The 22,198-nt window shown below is 43.1% G+C and overlaps 1 protein-coding gene across 17 annotated transcripts in view; it reads right to left on the bottom strand.

Moving 5' to 3' along the window:
• The window catches only part of nedd4l (NEDD4 like E3 ubiquitin protein ligase), a 457,701-nt gene that overhangs the window by 108,120 nt on the left and 327,383 nt on the right, over positions 1-22,198 (bottom strand). For 13 of the 17 annotated variants that reach the window (XM_072252251.1, XM_072252258.1, XM_072252241.1 and 10 more), the window contains 3 exons: positions 20,339-20,400; positions 19,529-19,628; positions 11,698-11,858 (listed from right to left, as the gene is read on the bottom strand). In XM_072252251.1, the coding sequence (XP_072108352.1) occupies positions 11,698-11,858; positions 19,529-19,628; positions 20,339-20,400 (323 nt within the window). The remainder of the gene's footprint in view (positions 1-11,697; positions 11,859-19,528; positions 19,629-20,338; positions 20,401-22,198) is intronic. The other 4 variants (XM_072252254.1, XM_072252256.1, XM_072252255.1 and 1 more) reach the window with 1 other exon arrangement.

The raw sequence follows: 22,198 nt of genomic DNA, 5'->3' as shown, positions 1-22,198 counted from the left end.
TATGTGGTTTTTGTCAGTGTTCAGTCTTGGTCTGTCTTGTGATTCTGTGATATCATACTGGAAGAACATTGTATCATTTCTTAATGCATGCATTTCTAAATGACAATAAAAGAAGACTGCGTGTCCTCATAATTAATATCATAATCTAATCTAAAAATCTTTTTTTGTTTTGTTTCAGCAGTACAACTTAATATGTAAAATGATTATGTTACAATAAGAAACACAAATAAAGTACGAAGAGAGAGCGAAATAGTGATCTTGTAACCATGGACCATTCAGAAATGTGACGGTGGAAGGGAAAAGCTGTTCCTAAAACACTGATTGTGTGTGTGTCTTCAGACTTTGGTATCTCCTCCCTGATTGTAGTAATCATGTTCTGGATGGTGAGGCTTCTCATGATGGATGCCACCTTCTTCAGGCACTGCCTTTTGAAGATTTTTTTGATGCTGGGGAGGCTATTGCTCATGATGGAGCTGACAAGCACTGCAACTTTTTGTGATCCTGTGCAGTGAAGTCTCTGTCTGTCCTAGGTGGTGAGAATGCTCTTCACTATACATCTGTAGAAATTTGAGAAACCTTCTGGTGACATACCAAACCTCCTCAAACTCCGAGTGAAATATAGGCGCTGGCGTGCTTTCCTCGTGATTGCAACGATACGTTGGGCTGAGGATCATTCAGAAATTTAGCATTTACGGTTAAATGTGGATACACATATTTACTTCGGGGGATTCTTCGTTTTTCCAGTGTTTGCTGCAGTCTGTTTTCAGCAATAACCTGAAAGCACCATGGAGTAACAAAATGATGACAGAAGGAGGCCATTTAATTCAAATTTAATTGTCCTTCAACCATACATGAATACTCATGAACAAAGCCAAACAAGACAACGTAATCTTTTTTTTACAAAATACCTTTTTTACAAATTCAGTGCTAGTATATATATATATATATACACAAACGAGTGACTCACACAATTACTACACAACTCCAGGACAAACAAAGAGACAGTGTTACTCTGGGGTCAAGGTACAAAACACGGTACCAACAGTCACAAACAGCACAAAGCACCCGTAAGATAGAAGGATACAGCCATCAATAAAAGAGTCCAAATTCAAGCCGTCTAACACCACCAAAATCTGCAGAAGACTATAACAGAGTTTGCCTTGTGCCCAGCAAACACTGGGGGGGTGCACTGATTTCACTCCCCCCCCCTCCCCCCACCGATGGACTGACCAGTTCAGACTCCTCTCTCCCGGCAGCGGTAAAAAGGCGACACCGCAGCTGGAGGCCTACTCCTCGCACATACAAGATAGTAACCACATACGGCATAACAGTAATACAATCACTCAAAATATCTATGTACATGGCCTGGACCCTGAGTTCATTGTTCTGCCGAGTGAACGCAGCCCGGATGCCGCAACACACCATCCCGGTGTAGCTCGCCTTCTCTGATGCCTCTCTCCCAGCAGCTGTAAACAAGTGACACCGCAGTTTGAGCCCTAAGTCCAACTGCATACACGGAAATCTGCAGGCAACCACAATAGAGCTTGTCTTCTGCTGAGAGAACACTGGAGGGGAGAAGCACTGACTGCAGCCTGGATGCGTGCCACACTGCCCCTGGTGGAGCGCGCCAGCTTCGACATCACTCTCTCCTGACAGATGTAAATGGACGACATTGTGGCTTGAGACCTAGTGCTTGCTACAACCGAGGTCATAGAGCTCCTCCCCCACCTGCTCCTGCTCACAGTGAATCAGTGAGTCAAACTTGCGGGATTCCTCATTAACAATGTTCTAAAGGGTCTTGCGATCACAAGAAAAATGACTATGATGGCCACTCGCTAATAGACTGTAAGCCTTCTTCGACTTGGGCAACATCACAATACGAAATTCCTTCATATTCTCTGCCAGCAAGCAACTCACTGATGGGGTAGACCTACAGTATTCTAGATCCTTAACATTCAGCAGAATCTTGTGAATTATTAAAAATATGTTCAAATATGACACAGCACCTTTTGTATATCCTGTAGAAACCATTGCGACCAAACACATTGCTATCTTACTGGAAGTTTATTGGGTGCACCACAGTGCCGTGCAAGAGCTCGTCCTGTCTATCCCAAAGTCCCATCCTCTCTTCTAAACCCTGCAAATTCTCTACTTTCCAATTGAATATGCCTTCACCATCAGCCAAATAGTGCATCCAGGTTCATAACACTGACACGGTACAGAAAAAAATGTTCCTGTCACTTTTACTAGCTACCTGAACAGTCCAATGACCCATGAACACTAATTTATTATTCAAAGTTCAAAAAAAGTTATCATCCAAGTACATGTATGTCATCATATACAACCCTGAGATTCCTTTTCTTGCGAGCATCCCAATAAATCCATAGAATAATAACCATAACAGAATTAATGAAAGACCTCACCAACTTGGACATTCAACCAGTGTACAAAAGAGAACAAACTGTGCAAATACAAAAAGAAAGAAGCAATAATAATAAATAAATAAACAAACAATAAATATTGAGAACATGAGATGAAATTCTTGAAAGTGCGTCCATTGGTTGTGGGAACATTTCAATACTGGGGCAAGTTAAGTTGAGTTGCTCTCCCCCTGCCCCACTTCTCTATCTACCTATCTACCACAATTGCATCTTATAGTAATTTTTTATGCATTGCACTGTACTGCTGCCACCAAACAACAAAATTCATGACAATGTCAGTGACAACGTTCCCTTTAATTTTCTTACAGCTGCGTGGACCAACCATTGCTCTGAGCAGGAAATTTTTACGCGGCCTGAAAACTGCACAGCACTTTAAATGTTCTTTTTTAATATGCATACTATGAATATTTTGAAGGCATTGACAGACGGCTTATTAACAGTGATCTACTGACTTCCATTCTGTGTTTATTGTTACAATTTATAACAGTCTGCTAACTTGACACACTGACAATGTAAGTACACTGAAGCTCTAAAATGTACATTTATTATTTAAAAAATTTATGGATTATATTCATTAACAGGGTACAGGGTATTTCACAACTATATTAACATAGATTTCAAAATTATATTAACATCTACAAAAAAGAAAATTCCAGCTGCGCAGCAACAAAGGCAATGTGTGTGGGAGCATTTCAGTTACTGTGCAGCCACATTCCTGCCCAGTTTAGAGAGAACAGTAGTGATAATAAACCAGATTCTGATTTTGACCTTAACTCTATGTCCCTTGGATCTTGAATCCTTTTGCCAACTGAAACATCATCTCAACCTACTCTGAAAACCCATCAAGATTTAAAATATGTCCATCAGATTCCCTCAGCGCATTTTCTCCTCTTACTCTCTAGCATAGTGAAGAACTACACCTCATCAGCATTCAACTATTTTAACTAATTTGGTCTGCACCCTCTCCAAAGGCTTGACATTTTTACAAAGTGTTGATTAACTCTGTACAATTTAAGCAGAATAAAACAATGCCCTAGGTTCTGAGTAAAGTAGCTAATGGCACCTACTGCCACAACAGAATCACAGTCAGGTTCATTATCACTGACATGTTGTGAAATTTGCCTTCACATTCTTACGAAGTACAGAACTGGGCACAGTAATCCAGATACTGTTGCAACATTTTGAGGAAGGTGCTTCGTGAGTCCCTCGTTGTTGTCCTCCTCTAAGTGTTGCATGTCACACCCTGACCAACACACCACAGAAAATTCCTAATATATGTAATATATATGGCGAATAAAGTTGATCCTTGATAAAACCAAGATCCTATGCTCTTTTCTAAACCGCCTCCCCAACATGCCTGTCACTTTCAATGAATTTTCTGAACGGACATTGAACCAATGAACACTACCTCACTACCTATATTTCACTTTTTGTAATACTTACTTAATTTAACTATATAAATATATGTATGTATGCAGTAATTTACAGTTTATTGGTTTATTGTTATTATGCATTGCATTGTACTGCTGCTGCATAACAGCAAATTTGACTACATATACTGGTGATATTAAACCTGATTCTGATTCTGAACGTGTGCTTACAGCACCAGACTTCTGCCCTTTCCACAGCATTGTCATTTCTCAATGTTCCCACTGAAGCATAACACTTAACATTTCTCAGCACTATATTTCATGTGGTATTGGTTTATTAGTGTCAAATGTCTCAAGATACATGGGAAAGCTTGTCCTGCCTTCTATTCATGCAGATCAAATCATTACACAGTGCACTGATGCAGTACAGGCTAAATCAATAATGCAAAATAAAGTTTAAGAGCTGCAGAGAAGGCACAGTGCAGGTAACAATAATGAGGTAGATTGCGAGGTCAGAAATCCAACTTTTGAACCAGCGGAACTATTTAACGGTCTTAGAGTGTGGTAGAAGCTGTTCTTGAGAACCTGCTTCCTATTCATCCATTCACAGTGAACTGTAGGGCACTGAGGAGTGTGTTAGAACGGAGTTCAGACCACATAATTCCTTGAATTGGCATAGCAGTAAATTGGTGTCATAAAGAGAGCTTTTGACACATTTATCGTACCTTTCCCTTTCCTTTCCAGCTCTTTACCTTCCCTACCCACCTGGCTTCACAAAGCACCATTCGGCTATCTCCTTCCCCTTCCCCCACCTTTTTAATTCTGATGTCTCCTCCCTTCCTTTCCAGTTCTGAAGAAGGGTCTCAGCCCAAAATGTTGGCTCTCAGTTCATCTCCATGGATGCTGCCTGACCTGCTGAGTTCCACCAGCACTTTTTGTGAGTTGTTTTTGCACACTAGCCGTCATTGAGCGCAGGAGTTAGGATGTTCTGTTGAAGTTGGGTAAGATGTCGGTGGGGCTGAAATTGGAGTATTGTGTGCAGTTCTGGTCACAAATCAATAAGAAATATATAAATACGATTGAAACAGTATGGAGTAAATTTACAGATGCTTCCAGAATACGAGAGCCTAAGTTAAAGGAAAGGTTGAATAGGTTAGGACTTTATTCCTAGGAGCCTCAGCGAATGAGTGAAGATTTGATAGAAGTAAACATAATTATGAGGGGTATAGATACGGTAAATGCAAGCATGTTTTTTCCATTGGGATTGGTGGGACTTCAAGTAGAGATCATGGGTTAAGGGTGAAAGGTGAAAAGTTTAAGGGGAACATGAGGAGAAACTTTTTCAATCAGCGGGTCATGAGAGTGTGAAATGAGCTGCCAGTGCAAGTGATGCATGTGAGCACAATTTCAACGTTTAAAAGAAATTTGGATAGGTACATGGATGATAGGGTTATGGAGGGCTATGGTCCAGGTGTGGGTTGATGGATCTAGAAGGAAGAATAGTTCAGCATAGACTAGATGGACTGAATGGCCTGTTTCTATGCTGTACTATTCTAAGGCTCTATGACAAGCCCGTCAATATTTTCTTGAAACAATTACTGTCGTCACAGTGTATGGCAACTCCTAGATTTGGGTCAGCTGCACCTTTTTAAATTGCACTCGTAATACATAATTCCAATTTATTAATATTTATAAAGAAAAGCATTAATCCTCCTACCAAGCCCCTATGAACCTATACTCCTCTTTGTCTAAAGATAAGGAGGAGAAGATGGCGGTGCGACGGCAGCATGCGCGGTCTCTCCAGTGAATGAATGATATCCGTAATCTGTCAAGTAGGGGACCGTGCATAATTCTGAGTTGATGGAGACGGACGTGAGAGTACGGAGGAACATCTGGAAAAACTTCTGGAATGCCCGCTTCGCTGCCGCTCCTACTGTGTGGTAACCGGAATCTCCGGAGCAGAAGGCCCCGAAATCCTCAGCTTTGCTTGTTTCAGCGGCCGGGGAGAGGTCGAAGGCACTCGGCAGAGGATGGCGCTTGGGAGGCAGTATTGGAGGGGCTGGTCAGAGGCTCGAAGTTTTCGAAAGGACAGACTCGGTGTCGGCTGTGGTCGGCTGCTTCCAAGGTATTGGCAAGTTGACAGTGCCTGGAGGTTTATGGCAGGGAGTTTCTCCCTTTTGCCACCTGCTATCGGGTACTCGGGAGTTGATTGACTCAGGGACTTTGAGACTATTTTTACCATGCCCATGGTTCGTTCTTCATCAAATTATGGTATTGTTTTGCACTGCTGTAACTATACGTTATAATTATGTGGTTCTGTCAGTGTTAGTCTTTGGTTTGTCCTGTTTTCTGTGATATCACTCCGTAGAAACATTGTATCATTTCTTAATGCATGTATACATTTCTAAATGACAATAAAAGAGGACTGAGTGTTCTCATAATCTAAAATACACAATTGCAATCACTACTACTCTCTTTCCTACACAAAATGCTGGAGGAACTCAGCAGGTCAGGCAGCGTCTATGTAGGCAATAATCAGGTGATATTTTGGGCTGAGACCCTTCATCACGATTGGAGTTCCTTCAGCATTTTGTGTGTTAGATATGGCGTGGTGGCATCGGTTAGTCTCGCGAGACCATGAATCTGCGCCTGGAAGGTCTTGCTTCAGTCTGTGTTAGAGCAGAGTTTGTTGTGGCTGTAGAGGCCCACACGGGAATGACAGTCTCGGCTGCATCGACTGCACTTGAAAGCGCTGTCCTTTTTTGTGTATTACTCTGGATTTCCAGCATCTGCAGAAACTTTTGTGCTTTATACTATGATTCCTGTTGGTTTTTCAAATGTTGTCCATGCCCAACGTTGTCACGAAGCAACCTATCTTGATGAAAGGCCTATCATATTCTGCTTTATCAAATTCCTTTTGCAAGTCCATATCAACTACAGTTCCCTTATTGACATTCTCTATTACATCATCAAAAAACACTGTCCAGTTGATGGGAAACATGTAACAAAGCCATGGTGACTAATCAATTCAAATTTGGCCTTATAACCATTTAATTGTCACTGATTATTGCTTCTGCAACCATGTCCCACCACCAAGGTTAAACTGTCTGTTCAGCAGTTGGGAATTTTCTTTTCTATTTTATACTGTTTTAAAAATCTGAAACTCTCGCCTTAACTTGACTCTCTTTCTTCCCTCATGGGAGTGAGCGGGACTGGAACTGAAACATCTCAACATTAAAGGCCTCCAATTGTTCAAAAACTATTCCAATTTTGATTGCCAAGCTTAGGCACCAGTTTATCTTGATCAGTTCACTCCTCAATTTCATAAACCATCCCTCTTCTTATTATTATTTTTCAAATTTCAGATTCAGATTCAGGTTCATTTGCCGCATGTACAGTCCTGTACAAAAGTCTTTGGTTGTGTAGCTCAGGTGCCAAACACTTTTGTACAGTACTGTATTTGTTAATGTGGAGTGGAGAGCGAGTTTGTAAATCTGGCAGGAGCAAATGATGTTGGGAATGGTGAGGGTGGAGCACCGTAGGAGGGGTGTGGGACAGGTCGTAGAGATGTGCAAGCTGCAGGATGTGGCATGGGTGCAGACCCTGAGACACCAGGCAAGGTCACTTGGTTCAAAAAAATCGGTATATTGATCAGAACAGAATGTCTCTCTGGTGCTCCCCAGCTCCCTTCCCTCTCCCATCACCTTTTCCCAAACATGAATTTATTAGAAAGCTTAAGGTTAGGGGCAAGTGATCATAATATGATTGAATACACGCTGAAATTTGAGAAGGGGAAGCTAAAGTCACATGTATCAGTATTACAGAGGAGTTAGTGGAATTAGAGAGACATGAGAGAGGAGTTGGCTAGAAATGATTGGAAAAGAACACTGGCAGGGATGACAGCAGAGCAGCAATGGCTGGAATTTCTGGAAGCAATTCAGAAGACAGAGGATATATACATCCCAAAGAGGAAGAAGCATTGTAAAGGAAAGATGACACAACTGTGGCTCACAAAAGAAGTCAGAGCCAACATAAAAGCCAAAGAGAGGGCATATAATAGAGCAAAGATTAGTGGGAAGTTGGAGGATTAGGAGTCTTTTAAAAACCAACAGAAGGCAATGAAAAATTCATTAAGCATGTAAAGATGGAACACAAAAGCAAGCTAACCAATAATATTAAAGAGAATACTAAAAGTCTCTGCAGATACATAAAGTATAAAAGAGAGGCGAGATTGGATATTGGACTGCTGGAAAATGATGCTGGAGAGGTAGTAATGGGAGACAAGGAAATGGCAGGTGAACTGAGTAAGTGTTTTACATCAGCCTTCACTGTGGAAGACACCAGCAGTATGGCTGACGTTCCAGGTGTCAGGGGTCATGAAGTGTGTGAAGTTACCATAACTAGAGAGAAGGTTCTAGGGAAACTGAAAAGTCTGAAGGTAGATAAGTTACCTGAACCAGATAGTGAACATCCTTGAGTTCTGAAAGAGATGGCAGAAGAGATGGTGGAGGCATTAGAAATGATCTTTCAAGAATCACTAGATTCTGGAATGGTTCCAGAAGACTGGAAAATTGCAAATGTCACTCCACTCCTCAAGAAGGGAAAGAGGCAGAAGAAAGTAAATTATAGGCCAGTTAGTCTGACCTCAGTGGCTAGGAAGATGTTGGAGTCGACTATTAAGGATGAGGTCTCAGAGTACTTGAAGGCACAAGATAAAATAATCCAGCATGGTTTCCTCAAGGGAAAATATTGCCTGACAAATCTGTTGGAATTCTTTGAAGAAGTAACAAGCAGGATAGACAAAGGAGAATCAGTTGATGTTGTGCACTTGGATTTTCAGAAGGCCTTTGACATGGTGCCACACATGAAGCTGCTTAACAAGGTACGAGCCCATGGTATTACAGGAAAGATTCTAGCATGGATAAAACAGTGGCTGATTGGCAGGAGTCAATGAGTGGGAATAAAGGGAGCCTTTTCTGGTTGGCTGACCGTGTCTAGTGGTATTCCATAGGGGTCTGTGTTGGGACTAGTTCTTTTTAAGTTACTGTATATGTCAATGATTTGGAAAGAAAGAAAATCCGAAAAAAACTGAGAAGCAAAGGGATTTGGTAGTCCTTGTGTAGGATTCCCTAACGGTTAATTTGCAGGTTGAATCTGTGGTGAGGAAAGCAAATGTGACACTAGCATTCATTTCAAGAGGACTGGAATATAAAAGCAAGGATGTTATGTTGAAATTTATAAGGCACTGGTGAGGGCTCATTTGGAGTATTGTGAGCGGGCTTGGGCTCTTTATCTTAGAAACAAAATGCTGAAACTGGAGAGGGTTCAAAAGAGGTTCACGAAAAATATCCCAGTCTTGAATGACTTGTCATATGAAGAGCATTTGATGGCTCTGGGCTGTATTCACTGGAACTCAGAAGAATGAGGGGTGAGCTCATTGAAAGACTTTGACAGAGTGGATGTGGAAAGGATGTTTCCCATGGTGGGAGAGTCGAAGACCAGAGCACAGAATAGAGGGGCATACTTTTAGAACGTAGATGAGGAGGAATTTCTTGAACCAGATAGTGGTGAATTTGTGGAACTATTTGCCACAGGCAGCTGTGGAGGCTGAGTCTTTGTCTATATTTAAGGCAGAGGTTGATAGATTCTTGATTGGTCAGGGCATGAAGGCAGGAGATTGGGGCTGAGAGAAAAAATGGATCAGTCATGATGAAATGATGGAGGAGACTTGATGGGCCAAATGGTCAAACTGCTCCTAAATCTTCTGGTCTTATGATTCCATTCTCTCTGTCCCCTTCCCATTCTCAATCCACAATAAGATAAGACAAAACTTTATTTATTCTGAAGGAAATATTGTTGCAAGGTTCTCAGTCAGAAATATATACTTTAAAGTACAAAATGTAAGCTTTGAGGTACGAAAAAGAATACAAAATGTGCATTAAACAGTAAAGGTGCAAAATGCAGATGTGCAATGAAACCATCCACTTACAAACTTGAGTAGTTGCAGAGTCTTATAGCCACAGGGAGAAGGGATTGCCTGTGGCGTTCAGTGGTGCACCTGGGGGGAATCAGTCTGTTACTAAAGGTGCTTCTCGGTTTGTCCAGTATGTTGTGGAGTGGGGAGAGGGATTGTCCATAATGCTCCGTAGCTCCTGCAGCATTCTCCTCTCAGGCACAACCGGTAGGGAATCCAGTTCCACCCCCAGAACAGAACCAGCTTTCCTGGCAAGCTTATCGATCTTCTTGGTGTCAGCTGCTCTCACCTGCTGTCCCTGCAGACTACAGCGTAGAATAGACTGCTGGCCACCGCTGAGTTGTAGAACATCTGTAGCTTAGTACTGCAGACATTGAACGTCCGGAACCTCCTCAGAAAGTACAGTCCGCTCTGTCCCTTCTTGTATGGAGCCCCTGCATTTTTCATCCAGTCCAGTTTATTATCCAGGTGAGTTCCCAGGTGTTTATAGTCTCGAACAACTTCCACATTCATTCCGTTGAAGGAGATGTGAACGCAGAGTGTTTTCACCTACCTGAAGTCCACCACCAACTCTTTTGCCTTACTGATGTTGTGCTGCAGGTGATTCAGCCCACACCACTCAACAAAGTTGCCCACCTCTTATGTACCCAGCCTCTTGACCCCGACTTATACGGCCCACAGCTGCAGAGTTGCCTGAAAACTTCTGTGGGTGGCAGAAGTTCTCTGAGTTGTACCTGAAGTCTAAGGAGTAGACACTGAACAGGAAAGGGGACAGGACAATCCCCTGAGGTGCCTTTGTGCTGCTAACCACAGTATCTGATATACAGCTCTGCAATCTCACATACTGTGACTGTCTGGACAGGTAGTCTGTAATCCAGGACACTAGTGGAGCATTCACCTGCATCTCCGTGCGCTCACTCCCTAGAAAAGCAGGTCGTATGGTGTTAAAAGCACTGGAGAAATCAAAGAATCTGACTCTCACAGTGCTGCCTGGCTCATCCATGAGTGTAGGCCCATTGAAACAGAAAGGTAATGGTGTCCTCGACTCCAGTGTGGTTGGTAATCAAGCTGTAAGGGGTCCAGTGGTGGATTTACAATCATCCAGAGGCGTGTCAGGACCAGTCTCTCTAATGATTTCATAGCATGTGAGGTCAGTGCCACTAGTCTGTAGTCACTAAATCCATGACATTTAGTAGTTTTACCCTCGGACAGGCAATGCCCAAGGCTAAATCTTTGCTGTATTGGTCTTAAAAAGTAATAGTACAAAATACAGTTGGAGGAGTTGTACACTCTTATAGTCACAGTGAGAAAGGATCTCCTGTGGCGTTCAGTGGTGATCCTCGGTGGAATCAGTCTGTTACTAAAGGTGCTCCTCTGTTTGTCCAGTATGTCACGGAGGGGGTGAGAGGGATTGTCCATGATGCTCCGTAGCTCCTGCAGCAACCTCCTCTCAGACACAACCACCAGGGAATCCAGTTCCAGCCCCAGAACGGAACCAGCCTTCCTGGTGAGCTTATTGATCTTCTTGGCGTCAGCTGCTCTCACCCTGCTGCCCCAGCAGACTACAGCGTAGAATAGAATACTGGCCACCGCTGAGTCGTAGAACATCTGCGGCACAGTACTGCAGACAGTGAATGTCCGGAACCTCCTCAGAAAGTACAATCGGTTCTGCCCCCTCTTGTACAGAGCCCCTGTATTTTTCGTCCTGTCCAGTTTATTGTCCAGGTGAGTTCCCAAGAATTGTAGTCCCATATCTCCACCAGGTTTATCATCACTCACATGTGTCATGAAAGTCTTTTTTTTTGCGGCAGCAGTATTGTGCAATACATAAAATTACTACAGAACTGTGCAAAAGTCTTAGGCACCCTAGCTATGGATATGTACATCAAAACGGACCAGGAAGGCAACTTACACTAGACTTGGTCTCTGCCACTGCGTTGTCCTGTTGTTGTGATTCACGTAATATGTCCGGCCCAGGTTGTCAGTCTTCTCTTCCCAGCCAGATGGCAGTGGTGGCAATTGTTGCTCGCGCTGTGCTCCTGAATCAGTGGGATCGACCATAGCCCAGGCACGCTGAATACAAGCAGGAAAAAGTTGCACACAGTTAGTATGGTAAGGCAAGTTACCAAGTGCTAAGTTAATTTATAACTAACCCCACAAGGGAGAAAAGAATGATAAGAAGAGTTCTCTTGGTGAGATGAAGGGAGATGGAAGGGCCAACGTATGATAATGGCTAGCTTTATCTGTCATATACACATCACAGTGAAATACGTTGCTTGCATTAACGGTCAACACAGACCGACGATGTACTGGGGCAGCCTGCATTCATCGCCACACTTCTGGCGCTAACCACATGATGTTCAAAACTCACTAACCGGCAGTGCTTGGAATGTGGGAGGAAACTGGAGAACTTGGAGGGAACTCACCTGGTCACAGGGAGAATTACAAACTCCTTAGCCACAGTGGTAGGAATTGAACCCCTATCGCCAGCGCTATAACACTGCAAAGCTAACTGCTAAGCTACTGTTCTGCCTTCTAACCTTAACCCGTATATCTTTGAAATGTGGGAGGAAACCAGAGCACCCAGAGGAAACCCACGCTGTCAGGGGCAGGACACACAATCTCTTTGTAGGCTGCAGCTGAATTGAACTGGAGCTGTAATAGCGTTATGCTAACCGCTAGGCTACCTTTGCCCACTCCTGTCCCTTCATGAATGACGCAAGAAGGGCAATTTTACAAGTCCATTATAACTAGTCTGTGTGTAAGTCAGTTCCATAATACTCTTACCCTACAATCCACCAGACACAATTTTAATCTGGCCAAGAAGTCTGGAGTCAAGATATCGGCCTTGATTTCGTAGAACTGACAAACTGATAGCTACTCCAAGATTTCTCTGCATCAGAGTGTGAACTTGGAAGGCTGGAATTTCCAAGCCAGTAAAGGCATGTGATCTGACACTGCGTACTGTTCAGCAAGAAATGACGAATTTAGGCCTCAGGTTACCACTTGGGAGTACAAACATGAAGAAGATTTTGCTTCGGGCACAAGGAACTCAAGAACAGTGCTTGTCTGTGAGAAATCTTATCCAAATATGCAATACTAGTGCATTTTGGGCAGGCAAAGAGCTTTGAGTAAGCATTACATCTGCCTAGCAAGTGGCACATGACCTGACTGACCTTGAAATTGCACAAACAGACAATTAAACATAAGTTTGGCTGATTACTGACAATAGAATTTTATTTAAATAGAAACCTTGGAACAACAGATAACCACCTGCTCTCCAGTTCTGTGGAGAGAGGGGAAGAATGGGGGCAGGGTATGTGGAGTATTCACCAGATGAAGTGATCACTCCCCTGCAAGTAAAGGGGCAAAACAGCATTGTATTTACTGAAACTAAATAATGTGATTATGCTGAAACTTTGTTTTAAATTGCTTCTGCACAAAGGAATTATGAACATCATTCTGAAGCAGAAACACTAATTAGAGCAACAATTTAGAGCACTTAGATTTCCTTGCGCTTATGATAGCCAGAAGTGATAGTAGGGATATGCTCCCACTACCTATTAAATTCTCCCAATGGCATGTGCTTCAAATAGCCTCTGACAACCAAGATGGGGTTCAACAGCCGTGGTTGGCAGCTCAACAAGGAGGAAAACTCTGATCTCAAACCTCTGCTGCCTTGCAGCTGTACCCACTCATGGGGAAGGCTTCGGGAGTAAATGCCAAGGGAAAAATCCAGAGCTGGAGTCCCTAAGGCAGTCCTACTTTGAGTTTAAAGTTGACTGCAACTCCTGCGACGTTGCTGGTGCCAAAATGTATCGGTCTCTGCTGTACTTTCAGGTTCATCAGATGCGTGGAGAGGGGAACTTGCTACATGGGCAACAGCTTGCTCTCCATATTGTACTGCCCAGTTATGACTGAATATTCATAGTCAACTCTGACCAATGGAGGCCTTAGAATTGGAGCAAAAGTGCTGGAGGAACTCAGCAGTTCAGGCAGCATCTATGGAAATGAATAAACAGTCAACATTTCGGGCTGAGACTCTTCATCAGGACTAGAAAGGAAAGAGGGAAGATGCCAGAATAAGAAGGTGGGGGAGGGGAAGGAGGACATGCTTTCAGGTGATAGGTGAAGCCAGGTGGATGGGGGAGGAGGGATGAAGTGAGACGCTGGGAGGTGATCAGTGGAAAAGGTAAAGGGCTGAAGAAGAAGGAATCTGATAGGACAGGAGAGTGGACCATGGGAGAAAGGCGAGGAGGAGAGATACCAGAGGAAGGTGAGAGGCAGGTGAGGAGAAGAGAAGAGGGAAGGGGGCATAGAATGGGGAATTGAAGAAGAGGGAAGGGAATAAGAAAAAATTACTGGGTCGGAGGAATCGAATTTTGTGCCATCAGGTTGGAGTTCCTCTAGCTTGTTGCGTGTGTTTCTCTGATTTCCGGCATCTATAGAATCTTTTGTGTTTAACACTAATTAGAATTATCTTCAAGTAAAGTTCTCTCCTTCATTCAAATGGAAGAGAAGGAAGGGCTGGAGAGAACCGGGGAAGAACTGTTAATTTCTCACCCATGCTGGAATGGCAGAGCAGACTCGATAGGCCGAGTGGTCTAATTCTGCTCCTATGTCTTATGGTCTGATGGACTGTGTGGCTAGACACAGCTCAAATACCATCTATAAATGTGCCAATTATACCACTGCTGCTGGTAGAATCTCAGATGGCGATGAGTAGGCATATAAGAGTGAAACAGATCAGCTGGTTGAGTGGTATTGCACCCATAACCTTGCCAGTAAGACAGATTGTGGACTTTGGGAAGGGGAAGTCAGGAGAACACACACCTCACTGAAGGGTCAGTACTGAAAAGGATGAGCAGCCTCAAGTTCTTCGGCATCAACATCTCAGAGTATCTATCCTGGACTCAGCACATCGAGGCAATCACAAAGAAGATATCAACAGCTCTACTTCATTAGGAATTTGAGTTGACTTGGTATGTCACAAAACCGGGTTTGTTGGTATGAGTAAGCTGACCAAAAACTTTCTTCTTATCTGACTGATGGGACTAGCTTTTAGTCACCCCATGTGATTCCCTTTCTAAGCCTTCATGTCATTTGGACACACAATAGGGCAATGCAGAAAATTCATCCAGAGCTCTCTAACAGTTCTCTCTGAAAGAATTGAGAAATCTCAATATTGTTCTTTACTCAAAAAATAACAATGCTGTCAGTTCACCACTGTCTTCAAAATCTGGCTCCTTATCTACTCTAATGGTTAATTGAGTTGGTTACTCATTTCTGCATTTCTACCTCTCTGAATGTAAAAGTACTTCCTGATTTCACATGTAAACGGCCAGGTTAAATTAATTTAATTTTTATATACTTATTGTAATTTACAATATTAATTATCATGTATTGCAATGTACTACTGCTACAAAACAATAAATTTCACAACATATGTCAGTGATATTAAACCTGCGATTGTGATTCTGAAGCTCAGTTTTAAACATAAGAAAATGTGCAGATGCTGGAAATCCAGAATAACACACACAAAATGCTGGAGGAACTCAGCAGGTCAGGCAGCATCTCTGGAGAGTAGTGAGGTAGTGATCATGGGTTCAATGTCCAATCAGAAATCCGATGGTAGAGGGGAAGAAATTGTTCCTGGATCTTTGAGTGTGTGCTTTCAGGCTTCTGCACCTCCTTCCGGATGGTAGTGTTTGCTAACAATTATTATTGCAATGTTAGCACAGTAAAGTTAAATAATTACATCACAATTGCCTCAATCTCTTTTGTGGACCTTTGTTATGACCCTGTTCTTAAATGGAGATATATCTCTGCCCACCTCCCACGGTCTTGCAGAACGCAAGACATGTTAGTCAGCCATATTTAATTATGATAAACTTAATGGCAGGCACACCCTGGGATTTTAAACAGTGACCAATGAATGACTGCTAAACACACAGGCTGAGGATCTCAGCAGGTCAGGCAGCATCTATGAAAATGAATAAACAGTCGATGTTTCCGGCCGAGACTCTTATTCAGGGTTGGAAAGGAAGGGGGAAAGATGACAAGTAAAAATGTGGAGGGAAGAGAAACCAGGTGGGTGGGTGAGAGAGGATGAAATAAGAAGCTGGGAGATGATAGGTCAAGAGGATAATGAACAAGTCTGATAGGTGAGGAGAGTGGATCATGAGAGAAAGGGAAGCAGGAGAGGCACTAGGGGGAGGTGAAAGGCAGGCAAGGAGAAGAGATGAAAAGGAATAATATATGTACTATGTGCTATGTACTCTTCACACCCTCTGAATGAAGAAATTCCCCTTCAGGTTCCCCTTACATATATCATCTTTCACCCTTAACTTACGACCTCTAAATCTAGTTCCACCAACCTAGTGGAAAAACTCTGCTTACATTGACCCTATCTATCGTTCGTTCATTATGTGCCATGTCGAAAGGTGTGGGCGATCATGGCCTTTCCATGACCATGATTATTCATGGCAAATTTTTCTACAGAAGTGGTCTACCATTGCCTTCTTTTGGGCAGTGTCTTTACAATACGGGTGACCCCAGCCATTATCAATACTCTTCAGAAATTATCTGTTTGGAGAGGTGGGTTATTGGAGCGATTGGTGCTGCCTTTATAGAGATAAAGTTCCTCTTGTCCTCACCTACCACCACCTCAGCCTTCACATTCAACACATCATTGTCCACAACCCCCTCCCTTACTTCCAAACAGGGCTCCAAACACCTCCTCTACATTGGTGAGACCCGACATAGACTGGGGAACTGCTTTGTCGAGCAACTCAGCTCCATCCATGAAAAGCAGAATTTCCTGGTGGCCAACCATATTAATTCCTATCTCCATTCCTATGCCTACATGTTGGCCCATGGCCTCCTCTCCTGGCACAGTGAAGCCACTTTCAGGTAGGAGAGTTAGTCTCTGACTTCTGGTAATTTTTAAATTTTTATATGCATATTGTATTTTCTCCTTCCCCTTCCTCTTCTTCATTCCCCCACTCTGGCTGCCTACCTCTTCTTCTCACCCGCCTATTTCCTCTCCTGGTGCACTTGCTCTTTCCCTTTCTCCCATGATCCACTCCCATCATATTCCTTCTTTTCCAGCTCTTTCCACATCACGTCCCAGCTTATTTCACCCCCTACCCCCACCCACATGGCTTCACCTATCACTTCTAACATCCTCTTTCCCCTTCCTCCCAGTTCTTATTCTGATGAAAGGTCTCATCCGCAGATACTGCCTGAGCTGCTGAGCTCCTGCAGCATTTTGTGTGTTGCTCTGGATTATCAGCATCTGCAGAATCTCTTGTGTCAAGAGTTGGCAGACTGTTCCGTGTGTGTGGGTGGTGAGGGGCTTGTTTCTCTGTTGTTGCTTACTCCGTCCGGTGTTTAATCACGAGGGTATGATACAGTTTTAATACCCGATCCTAACTTTTTGTGAAGGTGGTGAGAAGCAGCCTTCTGGAACTACCCCACCCTCTAAGGTGAATATACTGCCACAGTATTGCAAGGTTTCCTTAATGTTGTCGTAACCAGGGTGGTAATGGGGACAAGCTCCCACTACCTGTTAAATGATCCCAACGGCGTGCACCTCAAATAGTCTCTGACAACTAAGTCCAGCTCCATGCCTTCGTGCATGGATTAGCTACTATGCCCAGCGGAACTGTTTTTACTGACAGCAGAAGGGGCAAAGATGGGTTAATGGTGCCTTAAAACCAGTCGCTTCGGGCAGATGGGGCTCGTCTGCCATAGTTGGCAGCTCATCTATGAGAAGGAAAACTCTGATCTCAGACCGCTGGGGAAGGCTTCAAGAGTACACGCCAAGGGAAAGATCTGGAGCTGAAGACCCTAAGGCAGTCCAACACTGAGTTCAATGCTGACTAGCAACTCCAGTGGCGCTGCTGGTGCCAAACTGTATCGGTCTCTCCTGTTCCTTTGGGTTCATGAGAGGCATGGAGAGTGGAGCTTGCTACATGGGCAACAGCTTGCTCTCCATATCAATAGACAAAAGGTGCAGGAGTAGGCCATTTGGCCCTTCGAGCCAGCACCGCCATTCACTGTGATCATGGCTGATCATCCACAATCAGTACCCCGTTCCTGCCTTCTCCCCATATCCCTTGACTCCTCTATTCCTGCTGCCCTGGCTTGTGTACCTAGACAGGGAGGATGTAACATCCATGGTCGACCCTGACCAATGGAGGCTTCAGTATTGTGAGGCAGAGAATCTTCATTCACTGTCATCGGTGAGTTCTTGGATCAATATAGAAGACCGGGTCCCAGAACTGATCAGAAGTCTGGAAGTGGAGGGGAGGTCTGATAACTGAGGTCCACTGGGGACACTGATGCCCAATGTTTCCACAATTCGTCTGGAGGCTGGAGGACAGAGCTGCCAGTCGTGTGGTTTTTGGACTGTTGGTGTGGGTGGGAGGGAGAAAAGGGACTTGTTTTGCTGTTGTTCTTTTGTAGCTTGTTGTGTCCTCTGTTGTTCTGTCGAGCATTATGGGCATGCTATATTGACGCCTGAATGTGTGACGAAACTTGTGGACTGCCCCCAGCACATCCTAAGGTTTTGTTGGTTGTTAACGCAAACAAAGCATTTCTCTGCATGTGATGAACAGTTGAATCCAAATCTGAACCCGAACAATGAAACACCTGTTCAATCAGCTCAATGGACGCCACGATAACATAGCCGTTAGCACGAAGCTATTACAGCTTGGGGTGTTCGGAGTTTAACGTCAGCATCCTCTGTAGGGAGTCTCTATATGGCCTTTCCGTGGAATGTATGGGCTTTCCCCAGGTACCCCGGTTTCCTCCCACAGTCCAAAGATGTACTGGGTAGGTCGTTGTAAATTGTCCCGTGATTAGGTTAGAGTTAAACTGGAAATTGTCTTGGAGAAAATTAGAAGTCGAACCTTTAAACCTTTATTTGATTTTGAGAAAAGATGGAGCTCATTTGCTTGTTATTATCATTTGAGCTAATTGATATAATTTTTCCACGATCTAATTGGAAATTTTTTTAGTACATTTACTTATCTTGCTGGCGGTTTGATGTTTATTTTTAGAAGCTTTCTGTATGATGCATGACTCTGGGGTTGTACACCTAATGGGTTCTCTGTTTTTTTCCCTCACTCTTCTGCTTAGTAGGTTTTTTTTGTTAACACAAAATTTTTTTCAATCTTTAAGATAATGTCTTTTTTGAGACATTGTAAGTGTTGTTACTTCAATGTACTCATGTTATTTTTTCTGTACAATATAACAATAAAAAGATTTGAAGAGGAAATTGTTGGGAGCTCGAAGGGCCAGAAGTGCTTTTTTTGCCCGGTATAACTAACTACCTAAATCAATCAATCTGGTAACTCTGAATTTCTCTCTTTGACTTTCCTGACCACCAGAAGATAATTCCATAAAATTATTAATGTAGTCATTTAAGACATCAGGAGTTATATGTGGGAAGATAAAATGGCATCAATAAAAACTGTTGTGCCTCACATGCTGTGGAACAGAATATGCATCACACAAAAGGTTAACTGATCTAATTCGAATAAAGGGCACAGGAGGAACTCAGTGGGTCAGGCAGCATCTATGCAGGGAAATGAAGAGTCCTCTGTTGCTGCCTGAACCGTTGAGTACAACATGCCTGTATGCATGTTTCTCCTGATTTCTAGCATCTGTAGTCTCACCTGTGTGTTCAATTTTTTTAAAAAAAGGTTGAGTAAGATGCACAATTACTAGATTTATACCTCAGATTCTTCCCTCTGTTCTGGCGTTTCTTCTTGTCCACCATTCCTTGGAAGGTAGGCCATTTTCAAGCGCAGAAATCCTTTCACCCGGGATTTGTGACTGCAATTGAAAATAAAATTAATACATTTTTTCTAGTGATTGAAACTATTTTAGTCTATATAAGTGATTTGCCAGCCTTGCAAACTACTCACTGTTCACTGCCACAGACTTTCGGTTCAAATTTGCTGGCTGAGTGTACGTAAGAAACTTGGCATGCAAAACATGCATAATTGCTGATCTTTTAGGTATCAACTTCAAACAAAGTAAAGGAACAATAATGGAGGGGCTGAGAGCAGCTGCAATGTTAAAAAGTATTGGATACGATCAGCAGTACCAAGGGCATGTGAGGGCTGGTTGCAGAGACGCAGGCATGAGCAGGTAAGTACAGCCACTAAGTACCTTTTCACTCTATAAAGGTTATTCTTAAATCAAACTTCACTTCAACACAATCTGAGGCAAACCATCAGCAGCAGGCGAAGTCGTGATTTACAAAGTTACACAATATCGAGCAGCCAATGCAAAATAACGCAGAGTCGCTCGTTTATGCAAGATACTTGAAAATAAACATTAAAACCAGGAAGATGATTGGGAAGAGCTCAGATCATTTTGTAACACAACAAACGATAACTCGTACAAAATAACGGTGAAAAAAAATTACGTGGAAAGGCAAGCACAGGAGGTGGAATGGTTACTTCTTGTATTCAAGCATGTACCTCACCTGTGAATACATTAGTCACTCAAATTGATTACAACTAATCCGAAAAACTCACCTCCTTGGCCTAAGCAAGAAATCTTTAAAAGTGTATGGCCTCTCCAAGGCTGGGTCTTCTGCCTGTTAGAACATGAATCCAATTAAGATATTACTTGCTTATTTGAAACAAGACTTTAAAAAAACTATTAATGGGCAATGTTTTCGGTTCTCATTTCTACAGCTGTAATGTATTAGGTAATGAACTGTTTGTAAAATATATCCTACGGTGTTAAAATGACATCATTCATTGAATCTCATAATATTTGGGGGATTTAATTATTATCAGCCCATCTCCGATTACGTATATAGAGTCACAATATGATTGTTGTCTGCAAGCAACAGAAAGTAAGATGACAGACTTTACAGGGTTTCAGAATCAACACTGTGTTCAACAACTTTAATTCAGAATTGCCGCTCCCATTTTCCTGGATAGCAGATACCAATAAAAATTCAATTATTGTCTATTACAAAGGGGCAATGTTTTGAGGTGATTGGAGGAAAATACAGGGGAGATATAAGAGGTAAGTTTTTTTCTCACACAGAGTGTTGGGAGCAGGAAATGCACTGTCACGTGGGCACCATAAGACACAGGAGCAGAATTAGGCCACTCGGCCCATTGAGTCTGTTCCACCATGCATGCCATCATGGGTATTATCCTTCTCAACCCCATTCTCTTGCTTTTGCCTGGTGACCACCAGGTGGTGGTAGAGACAGATACATTAGGGGTGGTGTTCCCAAACTTTTTTTTATGCCATTAACTGGGGGGGGGGGGGGGGTCCATAGAACCCAGGTTGGGAACCCCTGTATTGGGGAATGTAAGGGACTCTTATATGGACACATGAATGAGAGAAAATGGAGGGCTGTGTAGGAGGGAAGGGTTAAGCCTGATTTATACTCCTGAGTTAACTGGACGCCATAACCTACGCAAGTGACCGACACGCGTTGTGAAGATTTATACTTGTGCGTTGGTGTGCCTGCGTCGCTTTGCAATTCGCGCATGTCGCGCATGCGCCCACAACTGCCCGCGCAAGGCTTCATGGTCATGGTAGTCTTTTTCGGGGTAAACAAGAAGTGAGCGTCTTTTTTCGTAAAAGCGAAATGTGCCCTCCATAATTTCGGAGGTCTGTAACGCTTTATGGAAAACATTGCAGCCAGAGTTCCTTCCCTGCCCTTCAGTCGGCCAATGGGAAGCTATTGCAGCATAGGATGAAATGCCATGCTACCAAGCGGACCAATCACAGTTCTTACGGTCAGTGTTGCCGCGACGCGTGGTTACATTTTGGGAGAGGTGTGCGTCGCAGCAACGCAGGCTCTCGCGTAGGGTTCTCGTTTGCTTTGCGTAGGGTTTGCGACGACGCAGTACTTACAGCGACGTGCTGATGCAGAAGTATAAATCAGGCTTTAGTTTGATCCTGGAGTAGATTAAAAGATCAGCACAACATTAAGGGCTAAAGGGCCTGTGCTGTGCAGGAATGTTCTATGTTGTAATTACATTACTTCGAGGCTAATCTTACATTTTGTACTTCACAATTTCACAACGTCAGTAACTTGAAACACTAATCATTTCTTGTCTCTGCAGCTGCTGCCTGGTTAGAGCATTTCCAATGAGTGTTATTTTATTTCAGATTCCCAATATTCACAGGGGTTGAGCAGCTGTGTGGGTAAGTTTCTGTTCTATAGCCAACTCATTCCTGCAGTGCTGGTCCAATAAATTGACCCAAGACAGACATCATCATCATCATGTGCCGAGTCATATGGCATGGACAATCATAGTCTTATCACCATGATTGCTCTAGGTAACGTTTTCTACAGAAGTGGTTTGCCTTCTTCTGGGCAGCGTCAAGACAGTAGGGGAATCTAATAGAGGTGACATCAGATG

The sequence above is a fragment of the Mobula birostris genome, chromosome 3, assembly GCF_030028105.1.
Source record: "Mobula birostris isolate sMobBir1 chromosome 3, sMobBir1.hap1, whole genome shotgun sequence".
Taxonomy (NCBI): domain Eukaryota; kingdom Metazoa; phylum Chordata; class Chondrichthyes; order Myliobatiformes; family Myliobatidae; genus Mobula; species Mobula birostris.
Note: the sequence above shows the minus strand (reverse complement) of the source record. Positions and strands in the feature narration are given on the sequence as shown.